Source organism: Pipistrellus kuhlii, unplaced genomic scaffold (assembly GCF_014108245.1).
Source record: "Pipistrellus kuhlii isolate mPipKuh1 unplaced genomic scaffold, mPipKuh1.p scaffold_m20_p_13, whole genome shotgun sequence".
Taxonomy (NCBI): domain Eukaryota; kingdom Metazoa; phylum Chordata; class Mammalia; order Chiroptera; family Vespertilionidae; genus Pipistrellus; species Pipistrellus kuhlii.
Genome location: NW_023425438.1, coordinates 26,095,304 through 26,110,398, shown reverse-complemented (window position 1 = coordinate 26,110,398; position 15,095 = coordinate 26,095,304). Strand labels below are relative to the sequence as shown.

General features: G+C 37.0%; 1 protein-coding gene across 3 annotated transcripts in view; it reads left to right on the top strand.

Moving 5' to 3' along the window:
* EFEMP1 (EGF containing fibulin extracellular matrix protein 1) overlaps nt 1-14,662 on the top strand; it is a 60,315-nt gene extending 45,653 nt beyond the window's left edge. For all 3 annotated transcript variants that reach the window (XM_036435370.2, XM_045580757.1, XM_036435369.2), the window contains 5 exons: nt 876-995; nt 3,218-3,337; nt 7,211-7,334; nt 7,419-7,614; nt 13,188-14,662. In XM_036435370.2, the coding sequence (XP_036291263.1) occupies nt 876-995; nt 3,218-3,337; nt 7,211-7,334; nt 7,419-7,614; nt 13,188-13,349 (722 nt within the window). In that variant the 3' untranslated portion in view covers nt 13,350-14,662. The remainder of the gene's footprint in view (nt 1-875; nt 996-3,217; nt 3,338-7,210; nt 7,335-7,418; nt 7,615-13,187) is intronic.
* Nucleotides 14,663-15,095: the final 433 nt, after the last annotated feature.

The window sequence follows — 15,095 nt, the reverse complement described above, 5'->3', positions numbered from 1 at the left end:
CATCAACTTCCGTGAATAAAGCTGAAAAGACAGTAACCAATCTGCTTCTTAAAATACATCAAGATGTGAATGGAAAACTTTGTTAAACTTGGTTTTAGTTCTCCACCGTGGGGGTATAAAAAGAAAATACAGATCCATTGATATGCACACACCAATAAGTCAACAATGTGTGATATAAAAGCTAAAGGTGCCAATGGGGTTACTGCAAGTTCAAGTACATAAACTTTTCAGTGAAAGTGCATTTGATTTTACATGCTTCTTCTTCCCTTTCAGAATGCAATGTCACGGCACACAATTTTAAGATTGACATGACATGGAAAGAATCTAGTGCCGGAAAAAATGCCCTTTTTACAATATTTTCAGTGCCTTAGAGTATTGCAAAACTCTGTATGAGTCTCAAAGGCTTATGTTATAATTGTAATGGAATTTAACAGAACCCATTTAAAAAGTAATAAATAGCACAGATAAATCTTCACTACAGCATGCTGAGAGACCATATCAGTATGAGTGTCTTACTAGTATATCAATTATTTATAGACTTGGCATTTTGCATTTGAACAACAATAAAAGAAAATAGATACTGGAATGTATGTTTATTAGAATCCTTAAATTCTTTTGGAAAGATTCATCAAACCCCAAAATAACTGTCATTCCCAGAAAAAAAAATTTCTGGTATTTCTAAAAGAAGTATACAACAGATGTTCAAAGTTGTTCCAACAAATATGAAGCCTGAATGGATGTTCTCCAATGAGCTTCTGCAGGGCAAAGAATCCACCGAGGGAATTATTCACTTATCATCAAATGACATGGGTACCAAAAATCAAGGATATGTTTAAAGACACAGATATATAAATTCATATAACTTTTCCTTTCAGATATAAATGAATGTGATGCCAGCAATCAATGTGCTCAGCAATGCTACAACATTCTTGGTTCATTCATCTGTCAGTGTAATCAAGGATATGAGCTAAGTAGTGACAGGCTCAACTGTGAAGGTAAAATATTTTCCAAATAATTTTTAATAAGACTCTTGATTGCTGTTCTTTTATTTGATTGCTAGAGGCCCAGTGCACAGACTCGTGTACCAGTGGGGTCCCGTGGCCTGGCTTATGCCCTCTCACAACCCGGGGCCCCTTGGGGGATGTCAGACTGCCAGTTTTGGCCCCCTACCCCCTGCACTGGGCCTCTAGTATGCATATAAGATCTTTGGTTAATCTCTTCCTACTCTCCCCCTCCCTCTTTCCCTCTGAGATTCATATGTTCCATATTTTCATGCCTATGCATCTACCCCCTGGTGGTCAGTGCACATCATAGCTACCAGTCGAATGGTTTGACAGTCACTTGGGCTTTTATAGAGAGAGATGTACCTTTTTATGAAAACAAATTTTTATCCATGAAAATTCTATTCTAAATCCAGTTAATTCAATTGCCACATTGACTTTTTAATACGTTATTAAGAAAAAGGAGAAGAAAAGATGACTGAAATATTAAATGCAAAGGGGGGTGTCTAATAATTATAAGGGTGTGCTTCTCAAAGTGTGATCCAACAGCAAACAGCATCAGCACCTCCTGGGAATTTGTGAGAAATGCAGAATCTCAGGCCCCAACCCAGATCCACTGAGTCAAATTCTGCATCTAATTCTGGATGACTGTACACATTTAAGTTAGAAAAATGCTGATTGCCTATTAGAAGCATTAGAGACCTGGCCCCAAGTCTTATTCCTGTCAGTGTGCAACTTGGGCACATATCTTAAGTCACTTTCCACATAAGTACATTTATGTGGAAATTAACGAAAGGGATGACCTTCAGAGTCCATTGCACATGCATGTTACAGTGTATAATTTAAAAGGCATAAGACATCCTGAGGGAATGCCATCCGCAGTTGATGTCCCTGACTTCTTTGTGGACCTTCCCTGCTTTACTTGGGTAAAGAGAGCCTCGCATCATGCTGCTGTGCTCAAAACCAAAAGGGCCAGAATCTGGACACCTGCCTCTACCATTCTAAGTAAACAATAAGGGCATCACCATTGAGAAATGCAAAGCATTCATTCCCTGAAGTCCAGACCCTATTGAAGCTAGCACTTGAAGTTCAAAGCTCAGATGAATGTGGGAGCAAAGCCACCCAATTTCTGAGAATGTAATTGTGAATTTGCATAATGGGTGGGTCTGCAGACATGAAAAGCAGCAATCATAAGCCAGATCATTCATTCTGCTTAATTCTTATGGTTAAGTCCAGGATTTGACAAACTGTCATCAAGTTTGAGTAAAATTAATGGTAAGACAAACTCTTTGTTCTAATGAAGTTCTAGAGCAGTGGGCAAACTGCAGCTCGTGAGCCACGGCCCCTTGAGTGTGGCTCTGTGTTAAAATCACTTCAAAATAGATTCGTGCCGGGACCGGTTTGGCTCAATGGATAGAGCGTCGGCTTGGGGACTGAAGGGTCCCGGGTTCGATTTCGGTCAAGGGCATGTACCTTGGTTGCGGGCATATCCCCAGTAGGGGGTGTGCAAGAGGCAGCTGATCGATGACTCTCTCTCATCGATGTTTCTAACTATCTCTCCCTTCCTCTCTGTACAAAATCAATAAAATATATTTTTAAAAAAATAGATTCGTCCAGGCCGAAGACCAACTTCTGTGCATGGGCCACGAAGTTTCAATTGCACTGTACATGCGCGCCCACACGTGATATTTTGTGGAAGAGTCACATTCAAGGGGCCAAACAGCTGCATGTGGCTCATGAGCAGTGGTTTGCCGGCCCCTGTTCCAGAGCAATGATTTTAAATGATGTGCCATAGCACACTGATGTGCCATAAGAAGTTTTAAAACGTGCAATATTTGACTATTTAGTGAAGAGTAAGACCTCTTTTCCCTTAAATTATCAAATTTAAAAATGACAAAAGCCAACATAACAATAGCTATCAAATATGAATGAATCAAAGTTATACCTATTTTTTATCAGATCAGTAAAAAATATAATATATATTTTTGGTGTGCTGGTTCATTTAGTGATTCATTTATGTGTGCCATGAGATGAAAATGCTGAAAGTCACTGTTCTAGAGGAAATGAGCTGATATTGTTATAATTTGCCCTTGAGCTTCTTCCAAATATTGTATTTTTGTTTCAGAGTTTGCATTGGTTTTACTCTATTACATCTAAAAAAAATTTATCAAAATAGTTTTTCAATTCTGTGTCCTTTCTCTTCTCTGATTCAACAGACATTGATGAATGCAGAACCTCAAGTTACCTGTGTCAGTATCAGTGTGTCAATGAACCTGGGAAATTCTCGTGTATGTGCCCTCAGGGATACCAAGTGGTGAGAAGTAGAACATGTCAGGGTAAGTTTGTTTTTGTATCTGCTATGATCAGTTTAACCAGGAAGAGCAGGTGGTAACATAGGATTCTCTATCATAGACTTTTCATTTTTTTCCACCCTGCATATACAATTTGAACTATCCCCGACCCCTGTTCATTATGAGATATGCACATCTCCTAAAGAGAGTATTCGAAAAAAAAAAAAAAAAAAGAGGTTATCTATACTAATAAAAGGTTAATATGCTAATTAGACCGGGCTGACCAGCCATCTTCCAGACATCCGACTTCTTCCAGACAAAACCACGGTGGCAGGGGGCCAAGGCAGCGGCTGTTAGGGGTGATCAGGCTGGTAGGGGACCAAGCAGTTAGGGGTGATCAGACTGGCAGGGGAGCAAGCAGTTAGGGGTGAGATCAGGCCAGTGAGGGGGAGCAAGCAGTTAGGGGCTCGATCAGGCTGGCGTGGGGGAGGGCAGTTGGGGGGCAATCAGACCAGCAGGGGAGCATAGTTAGGGGGTGACCAGGCCAGCAGGGGAGGGCAGTTGGGGGACATCAGACCATAAGGGGAACAGTTAGGTGGTGATCAGACTGGCCAGGGAGTGGTTAGGAGCCAGAAATCCTAGATTATGAGAGGGATGTCCAACTGCCCAATCCCTGCAGCCAGACATCCCCCAAGGGGTCACAGATTGGAGAGGGTACAGGCCAGGCTGAAGGACAACCCCCATGTGCTGTGATGAATTTCATGCACTGGGCCTCTAGTTTACTATAAATACCTACTTTCCTTGAAATTTAGAGTAATTGTTTTTCTTTCTTAAAATATAAATAATTTTAACAAAATACTGCTATTCCTTCTATGTAGCCTACATAATCTATATGATGTGTCTTCTAAGCACTCACCAGAAAGGATTTATTAAAATATATCATCATGAATTTTAGTCCAGAACACAAACCTAATATGTGTGTTAGGGATACCTTACACCAGTCTAGATTCTCTAAAATACCAAGATAATAAATTGAGAAGCAGTTTAGCTACTGAAAAAAATCAGCCTCACGTATATGTTAAAATGTGTTTGAATTCTTTGGCAAAAAAAAAACAAAACTATCAGTTCAAAAATAATTAATGTTCTTGGGCCTAGATTTAAAATAAACATTCAGGTGATCTTCACACATACACATAAGTGGAAGAAGCAGCTCTCTATATGTTATGATTGCAGTCAGAGTGTCTCCAGAAGATCTGAAAATATGCACCTCTTCTCCTACCATCAATGATGCATGTAGCTTGACAGGAAAATACTGCTCAGATGAAACAAAAAATGTAGATAATCCTGGAAAATCTAGTACAAACACATTCACATAAAGCAATGAGAGAATGAAAAAAATGACTGAACTTGAAGACATAAATCTGTTTGAGTCCTAGCTGTACTACATTCTATTGATAAAATCTTGAACAAATTATCAAACTTCTCTGAGTCTCAGCTTTCTTATTTGGAAAAGAAGTTGAGGGATGAAACAGAATAAAAATTACTTGTAAAGTATAAACACTAAATAATTCAACAAATTTTTATGAAAGTTACCTAACAATGTAAATGACCAGTAGCAAATCTTCTCTATGGAGTCCTTTTTAATCAAAATAGAGAGAGAGCACACAGTAATCAAATCTTGTTAAGAAAGGAAAAGATTAAGGAAAGGAGACACAGGGGATTCTCAGTCTATATCATTATTTTATAGAAAAGAATACTAACTCAGAGGAACATCTATTGACCTGGAATTTTTTAGTATGCATATGATCATTCAACTACTTCCCAACCACCAAATATGAGCACAATTAGAATGTCATTCACTACACAATGAACATCTTTATACCTCAGTTACTAAAGACTGTAATGTTAATTGTGGAAAAACACTGCATTCCAATGGTTTTACTTTCCGAACCCTAATTGAGATTTTTAACATGAATATTGCATGCTGAAAAATGTTTGCCACTGGGACATCTTAACTTTTCCCTGGAGTCCTTCAAACAAATGTCTATGTGTTTCTCATCATAAATGGATTTGATAGTCAGCAAAAGACAGAAGCAAATTAATGTACAGCAGAATCTTACCTGTCTAGTCTGTATATTTGAAAACATTAATATCTGTTATGATTAAAGGGGAAAATGCACTGAAACTATTTTTTTTGCACTGAAACTTTAAATAAGGGCTTCATGAATGTTATATCCTTTTAAAAATTTTTTATTGATTGATTTTAAAGAGAGAAAGAGAAACATTGATTTGTTGTTCCACTTACTTATGCATTCATTGGTTGCTTCTTATATTTACTGTGACCAGAGATTGAACCTGCAACCTTGGCGTATTAGGAAGACACTCTAATGAACTGAGTTACTCAGCCAGAGCTAGATGAATGATGTTGTGTCTTGAAGATATACAGCTTCAGAATCTTTGGCTAAGCCAAAATGTGTGTGTGTGTGTGTGTGTGTGTGTGTGTGTGTGTGTGTGTGTGTAAGAGAGATTTTAAAATACAAAGCAATTGGTTTCCCTCACCAAAACCATCTCTTCCCCATCTCATCCACATACTAAAGTAAAACTGAAAGAGCTAGAATTCTTACATTCCTCCACAAGGCTTATTTTGAGGGTGAGATAACTTTCCTCATTTCCATGGTCTTGCAAAAATACAAATGGGTTGGCAGTGGGGAGTAAAAAATATAAGAGTGAGAGAGGAAGACAGAAAAATAGACACAGAGAGAATATACGTAAACATAGACAAGCTTGAAATTACCTTGCAGTGGAAAGTTGCCTTTCACTAACTGTATGAGCTTGGATCAGCTACTTAACCCTTATTTGTCTTTCCTCCATGTCAAGTAGAGATAATACCTTTCTCACCTATCTCCATGCGATTTGTGTGAGGAGTGACTTAGTTCAATGTAATATTTCTTAAAAATTCAGGTGCCCCCAGTGCATTAATTCTAGGTGATGAAGAGATATAAAGATGCATTTGATAGCCCTTGACCTTGGTGAGTTTACAAGCTAGTAGAAGGATGAAGACAAATATGCATATTTCAATAATGCAAAGCAGAAAGTAATAAAGGTCCAAAAAGAAAAACATGAGGGATGAAAATTCAGAGAGGAGAAAGAGATCATATCCCATCAATTAGCCTATGTCTGGCTTGCAGCAAGGATTCAATAAATTACTTGTGGGATGAGTAAATTAACAAATGTGGGTGAAGAATTGTGGGTGAAGAATGATTCAGAAAAAGGCTTATATTGGATAGAATCTGAATCACTATTCAAATGCAAAGGGCAATAGGCATTAATAGGAATGTAGATATTAATATAATTGTTGTTGTCGTTAATATAATAGTTCTGTAGTGAAACTGTTCTCCCAGATATTATTATCTGGGAGCCCCTACTTCCTAAATCTAAAACCAGTCTTTGTGCAGTGTGGCCTGTCCACAACCCTCCTTCCCAGGACTCTCTCCCCACCTGCCTTTTCCAGCGTTGCCTCTCACTACTGACAGCCCCTTCCTTAATTCCTCTTCTGTCTTTATTTAGCTATGCTCTACAAGGTGGAACACTTCATAGCTCCATTCTTGTGCTTTGCTTTCTCTGGAGAGTATAATCCACTCCCAGAGAACCAACTATCCACCAGCATGCTATTGCTTACTGCAACCACATCTCTAGCCTCTACCTTTCTCCAAAGCTTCTGAGACAGTGAACTGCTGAATTAAATGCAATAAACTGAAATAAATGCAATCTCTTATCTAAAAACAAATTAAACAAAAAATAAATAAATAAAAACTAAAAACAAATTAAACACTATTCAAACCCTTCCTTACAAACCTGAACCTACCACTTATACAATTTACTTAGATCACTAAACTCTTTGACCCTATGTCTCTACAGATATAAATGAGTGTGAGACCACAAACGAATGTCGGGAAGATGAAATGTGTTGGAATTATCATGGTGGCTTCCGTTGTTACCCACGAAATCCTTGTCAAGATCCATATGTTCTAACATCAGAGAAGTAAGAAAAATAAAAACTTCAGAAAGTAAAAATTTTCTGGTCTTACCAAGCCAAAATGTTGAATATGTTTGTTTGCCTTTGCAGCCGATGTGTTTGCCCAGTATCAAATGCAGTATGCCGAGAACTACCCCAGTCCATAGTCTACAAATATATGAGCATCCGGTCTGATAGGTCTGTGCCATCAGACATCTTCCAGATACAGGCCACAACTATCTATGCCAACACTATCAATACTTTTCAGATTAAATCTGGAAATGAAAATGGAGAGTTCTACCTAAGAGTAAGTATCCTGAGGGCAGCCTTTGCTATTGAGAAAGTTTCAGGTTTGTTGTTGTTGTTGTTTGGTAGTATTCACATGGAAGAAAGCTGCCATTTAAAGTGTCTTTATGTGCAGATATTGTCTAAGGCCTTCCTGTGTGCATTAATTCATTCAATTCTCTTGTTAACATCGTTAGATATTAAATATGTACCTCCATTGTTTTACAGAAAAGTGAGACTCAAAGAGATTAAGTAGCTTCTTTAAACTCATTCAAATAACAAGTTGTAGACTCAAATAGAGTTGTGTGTGACCACCAAAACACAAGCCTACATACACACTCATACACACACACATGCTTCAAAAAGATACCAAAAATTAGTGATATTTAATTGTACGTAGAAAAAAATAATTCCTGGAAGGCTTTTCAAAAATGAGGAATTTTTTATTGTTACAGGAGTATTTACATTTTTATAAAACTAAAACCTGGAACCTCAAAGAAGTAATTCCAACAACCTGCAACATATGTGTCAATAATTGTACCTCTCTCTTTTTTTAAATATATATATATTTTTCTTTCAGAGAGGAAGAAGAGGGAGAGCTAGAGATAGAAATGTCAATGATGAAAGAGAATCAAACCCGGGACCCTTCAGTCCACAGGCCAATGCTCTACCCACTGAGCCAAATCAGCTAGCGCAATAATTGTACCATTGTTGCAAACCTCCAGGCAGACAATTTGTGTTTTCCCTTTTTTTTCCGTTGCCTGTTTGAAATCTTTCTCTGAGTTTTTCCATTTCTTTTTGCAATGTCTTCTGGGATATTTTTGCTTCCCCACTCCCCTGCCTCTCTTCCTTTGAACTTGCTCTTAGCACCTCCTCAATCCCTCCAACAGATTCCAAGTAGATCTCCCTGACTTCAGCCTTCCAACTCCTCTCCACCCTCCCCTGCAAACTCTCAGTAAGGTCATTTTAGGTTAAAAGTCTGCCATACTTTAAATAAGATTCACCACTGCATGTGAAAATGATGGCATCCCACCAAGCAGTTTACAGGGTTACGGTAACTGTTTCACACTAAGGATGTTATTCATCCAATTACAATTTTCTCAAAACTCCTTTGGGCACTCTTCATTTTTAATCAGATTTTAAAGTCAATATTTCAGTCCGAGAATATGAAAAGTAAATTGGGAAATTCATCCTTGTGGTAAAGTTTACAGATTTTTAATGTTTACACATTTATGCTGTTCTTTGCTATATTAAATTTCCTTCCAGTTCCAGAATTATGTGATTCTGTTTCTTTGCCAGTGAATTAGAAATGATTAATTTCTCATGACCAACTTCTGAAGAGAAAAAACAAACCCAAAATACAATCTATTACTATTCAATTTTCTCACAACTAAGAATAAATTTCTGTAACATTTGATGTTTTAAATTTGAGATAGAGTAGATAATGTAAGTTTACTCTAAATGAATTTCATACAGTCCAGATAATACCAATTTAATAATTCTAGCCCAAACAAATTACATTATTTGTAACTCATGGCAATAAAATAGGTTCATCTAAAAATCTTCTTTAAAAATAATTTCCCATTTTGAACTCTTCAGCTATAATTTAAGAAAATAAAATTTCCTAGCAGAATCAACAAACAGTGAAGTAAAGTTTCAGCATGTTTTTCTCCTTGCAATAAACATGGTCCTTTAAAAGTTTTATGATTCATATCAGTGCATTTATCGACATGATGTTTTCAAATATACTTAGTGTTTTTTCCAAGTAAAATCCATTTTTCTCATGAATGATCTAAAACAACATCAATTTTTATAATCCTAGAGTTAAATAGTATTAAATTATTTGAAACAAAAAACTATTGAAAATAAAAAGACATTTCAAGACTATTTCTTATCATATAATTAAAAAACTATTTGGATCAAAGTCTCTCCACTGAAATTCCACTTATGAGGAGTGCATTTAATGCATAATACTCAATTAGCAGACCTTAATTAAGCATCTACTTTTTGCTCAGCTCCATGCTAGGTGCATGTAATACATCATTCCTTATTTCAAAGAGCTTTAAACATTTTGTAAAAGTTAACATCTAGAAAAAAAAGAAAAAAAGAAAAAGAGGAAAGTGTGAATTTAAATCTGTGGTCCAATACATCAAAGAATTAATATGGGCTGGAATAGTCAAATAATGTTTCTTGATAGTCACAAGACTGGACCTGAATCTTGAAAGAGACTGTAATAAACAAGATTTTATTTATATTCCTTTGAGGGGAATATTGAGAAAACCTTCTTCCTTAGAAAAGGGGACATATTGTAAAGAAGTACTACGTGAATTGGAGGTAGGATACCATCCTCCTCTCATCCTACCCAATAAATCTATCCTCCTTTTCTGAGCTTTATTTTTTGCCCTATCAACATTTGTCTATGTTACCCACTAGACTGTGAGTATAATGAGAGCAAGACTTTAGCTGTCCACTCTTCTATACAAAGCACATAGAATGCTTTAAATATTTTTAAATTTTTTAAATATTTTAAGTGAGTTTAATTCAATCAATACTTTCAAGATATACTGTTACCTACAAGGGGCAAACACCATGTTAGGTCCAGAGACACAACAGTGAATAAAACTAAGCCAATTCCTGCTCCAGTGGAGCTTATAGTCAAGATATCAAACAAGTTTGCTGAGTATTACAACTAAGCATTGCAAGTTGCTGATAAAAGCATAACAAGTCAACCCCTATCCAAGACAGGAGTGGTCTGTGATCCTCCCAGCAGAAGTTGATTTAAAATGAAGACTAGAAATTAGAGACCAGCAAATGGAAGAAATGAAAAGGAAACCAGTTGGTCTGGAATTCTAAGCACTATAGACAGAGTGGCTTGAGAGGATCCTGGAGAGATAGATGAACAAGGCCTAAACCACACAATGCTTTACAGATCATTTTAAGGGTTTTAAGAAAAGGCATTACTATCAAGTTTTCGTGTTTAAAGGTTGTGGCTATACTGTAGAACCTAGATTGTAGTAAAGCAAGAATGGAAATGGAGAAACCAGTAAGTAGTTCGAGAGATGGGAAACTAGGTTTGTAGCAGTGAGTCAACTAAAATAAAATAAAATAAAATAGACTTATGAAGATGTAGGAAGAACTACATGACTTGTTAACCCATTTGCTATTGGGAGATGGAAGAGAAGGCAGCAGCAAGGATAACCTCCAAGTTTCTGTTGTAACAGTATATGGTGATGCCATTTATTAACATAGAGAAGAAGGAGCCAGTGTAGAGAGGAAGGTGAGGAGTTCAGTTTAGACATATGGAGTCCTGGCCCTCATGAGGCATCCAAGTATAGATGAATAGAGTGTTGGATATGTGAGCTTAGAATTCAAAGTACAAACATTCAAGTCACTGACAAATACATGATAATTGAACACATGGCTACGGATTCAATAACTTGTGGAGAGTGTGTAAAGAATGGGTGAAATCACTCAGAAAAGAAGAGAACCTGGGATAAGGAGAGGCTAGATTATGAAGAGTTTCCTTTCTGTAACTTGACTTGGAAACTAATATTATCATCCAATATCTTAGCCATCTCATCCCCCATGATGTTTGGCTTCATGCCATTCTGCCACCAACCCCATGGTCACACACTGGACTTAGTTTACCATTCAGAACATTTTCATATCAGAATCGTAGTCTCCAATGACACACTTAATGGCTGGCTCCTCTCTCATGCCCTCATTCCCACTCTATCTTCTCTTCATACCCAAAGTGATGCTAGTCCCCTGATTCCTCAGCCTCCAATTTCTTTCAGTCTATCAACTATTTGGTGGACCCTTGAAGTACTCTGTCACCAACACCTCAGCTTCCTGACAAGCAAACTGGATCAGTTCCATAATCCACATCTATTTTTATTTATACCCAGCTTGTCAGCACAGATTGGTAATACCATAAGTTTTTAACTTCAGACGGGTCCTCAACAACCCTAATATTTTCTTTTATTTCTTCTTTTCGGCTCTTGATTTCAAATGTCCCCACACTCTTTAAATCATTATATCCATCATTTTCAGCTGCCTCTCTCTTTCCCCCATTCCTGACCCGGTTCTTAAAGCTCAGTCTGCAATTATAGTCTCCGCTTTCTCACTTCCTATCCTCACATCTCTATTGTCTATTCCCACTACCTTGATAAAATTTCTCTGGAAAAAAGCCAACACCAACATTCATACTGCTAACTCCAGGGCTACATTTTTCACTTCCAGTCACCCTCAGCCTCTCCTTCTCAATTAGACACTGCTGGCCACTCATTTGTTTTCCACTCCATCATCTATTTCTTCACAGCTTTCTTCAATGCTTCTTCTCTGCCCACTCCTTAAATGTTGGCCTCTGTCAGAGCCAGTTTTATGACAGATATATTATCTCCCTTGGTTCAATACACTCAGTGAAGTGACTGCTAAATCTTAATCCACTGTCTCTAACCCTGCCCTCCTCTTGGTGTTCAGATTCACACATTTATTTACCTGCCCCTCCAGCTTCATCTCCCTCTACTCTTCAGCACTATCACATACTTTATCAAAAATGAAATTGCATCTTCTTCTGAATATATTCCTTTTCAAAACTTCCATTTATTCTGGGTGGCTCTCAGTCATTCAAAAGTCTTCTCTTGGTTCTTGAGGGTCCCTCTTCATACATGCCTTGCATTTCTGCATAAAAATTAGCATTTGCCACATTCTATTGAAATTACTATTTACATGTCTCTTCATCTACTGGAATGTAAATTTTGAGAAATGAAAGATGACAACTTCTTCACCAGTTCAAAAATCATCAGATTATCACCCAGCAGGCGTGGCTCAGTGGTTGAGCTTTGACCTATCAACCAGGAAGTCATGGTTCAATTCCCATTAGGGGCACATGTCCAGGTTGCGGGCTCAAGCCCCTGTGTTGAGTGTGCAGGAGGCAGCCAATCAATGATTCTCTCTCATCATTGATGTTTTATCTCTCCCTCTTCCTTCCTCTCTGACATCAATTGTGTTATTTATTGTCTAAAGTTTTACATATGTCTCCCTTTCCCCCCTCCCCCCCCCCGATTGAACCGCCCCACCCCACCCCTCCAGCCATTTCCATCCTGGGCATGCCCCGAATGTCCCAGTATCTGTGTCCATTGGTTATGCTAATAGGCATGTATATAAGCCCTTTGGTTGCTCTCTAACCTACTCCCTTCCCTGCCATTTGTCTCTTGATCTATTCTTGCTCATCAAGTTATGTAGATAATTATGTCCCACATGTGATATTTATCTTTTTCAAAAATTATTGGATTCTCACCTGAACTCCAGTCTCTATAAAGACTGAAATACTAAATAAAAGTGAAGAGAATACTAACATAGAGGGCAAATAGAAAACATAGAAAAAAGCAGGTTCCTTCCTTGGAATTGATGACTGTGTGGACAAAGGATAAGGCAAGAAGGGTTGGAACCAAGAAAAGACTAAGGAATGACTTTTATCCCACCATTAAAATGCTTCCCCTAATTCTTCTAGGAGGTATACTCCCAAAAGGATAAAAAACTTCAAGTCAAGAAAAATTATTTTCTCCCTTCCTCTTTTTTCTTTTCTTTTAGCAAACAAGTCCTGTAAGTGCAATGCTTGTACTGGTGAAGTCGCTATCAGGACCAAGAGAATACATCGTGGACCTGGAGATGCTGACAGTCAGCAGTATAGGAACCTACCGCACAAGCTCAGTGTTAAGATTGACAATAATTGTGGGGCCATTTTCATTTTAGTCTTTTATTATAAAAGAGTTCACTTGGGGCATTTAAATCAGCCAAAGAATATTGTTACCTTAAAGCACTATTTTATTTATAGATATATCTAGTACATCTACATTTATATACTGTACACTCACCAATAATTCAAACAATTACACCATGGTATAAAGTGGGCATTTAATCTGTAAAGATTCAAAGTTTGTCTTTATTACTGTATGTAAATTAGACATTAATCCACTAAAGTGGTCTTTTGCAGGAGAGCTAAGCATACTTTATCTGGTGAAACTTGGATTCTTTTTTTTTTTGTAAAAGTGGGACCAAGCAAAGATCATCTTCTGTGGTGCTTAAGCTCCACTGACAGTCTCATAAGGATGCAGCCATCATAACATTGAATAGAATGAATGAGGTTTTTTATAACTCCTTTGTAAGAAAATGGAAAAAGTCAATAAAGATATATTTCTTTAGAAAATGAGACTCTACCACATTTGTGTTTATTTTCATGATCAGTCTTAACATGGTTATTTATTACATAGTAATAAATTATTATTGTAGGATATTTTTATTTTGTCAGAAACTTTTGATTATGAATATAAAAAAAAACCAGTAAGCAAAAAATCCCAAAATAAATAAGGTATTCCCTAGAAAATTATTATATTGAGAAATCTACAGGGAGGAGATAAGAAAACAAATTCTTTCTAAATCACATTGGAGTTGACCTGAAGACACAAATACAGTAGCTTAGTTCGAGTTGCTAGGACAAATTATAGACTGGGTGGCTGGTAAAAAATCAGCATTTATTTCTCATAGTCTGGAGGTTGGCAGCTCAAGAGTTGGGTGCCTGCATGTTCAGGTTCTGGTGGAATGCCTCTTCTAGGTTGAAGACTCATAACCTATCATGGTAGAAAGAGAGAGGGAGAGCTCTCTTGGATTCTTTTTATAAGAACACTAATTCCATTAATGAAGCTTTCACCCTCATGACCTAATGACCTCCAAATACCTCTCCTCCTAATATCATTACATTGGAAGTTAGGATTTCAACCTAAGAATTTCGAGAGGACACAAACATTCATTCCATAACACTCAGTAAATATAATAACATTCCTGAATTCAGGAATTCCTCAAGATGTGGAGCAAAATGAAGAAAAGTTATTTTACTGAAGAAGTTTTAATTTCTGAATAAAATGTAAACCCTAAAATTTTACTAACATACCTAAAATTTTTCAATTTTATATTTGATGCTCACAGATGAAGAAAATGGTGGTGTTCTTATTATTGGCCTCCAGAATGACAATAAACTAAAGCAAATTACCCTCCCTCCAAATTCTGTGGGGAAAAAAAATTTATGTCTTATTTGTTTAAAATGTAACTGCTTCCCTTTGATCTATCATAGTTTTAAATGAAAACAAATAGTCTTTCAGAGGATCACCCAAACTTTGGAGGTTGTTTTTTGTTTTTGTTTTTTTAATGTAACCAATATAATTTTTATGTCTGGGGGAAATTAGTTATAGCTGTCAGAGCAAAAACAACCATTTAATTTTTTTAAATTAATAATCTAGGAGATGAAGAAACAAAAAGACCATTAAAATCATGCCACAAAAAGATGTGCAGCCAATTTTCTCTTGCATCCAATTTCCAAATACGTATGAGTAAACTCTGACACGTTTTCTTAAAGGCCTAAAGCCTTCTTAATATTTTTTTACTCTTACACAAGAAGGCAGGATCTTAAATAATTCCTGGGTGCTGAGACTTCCATGCTTCCTG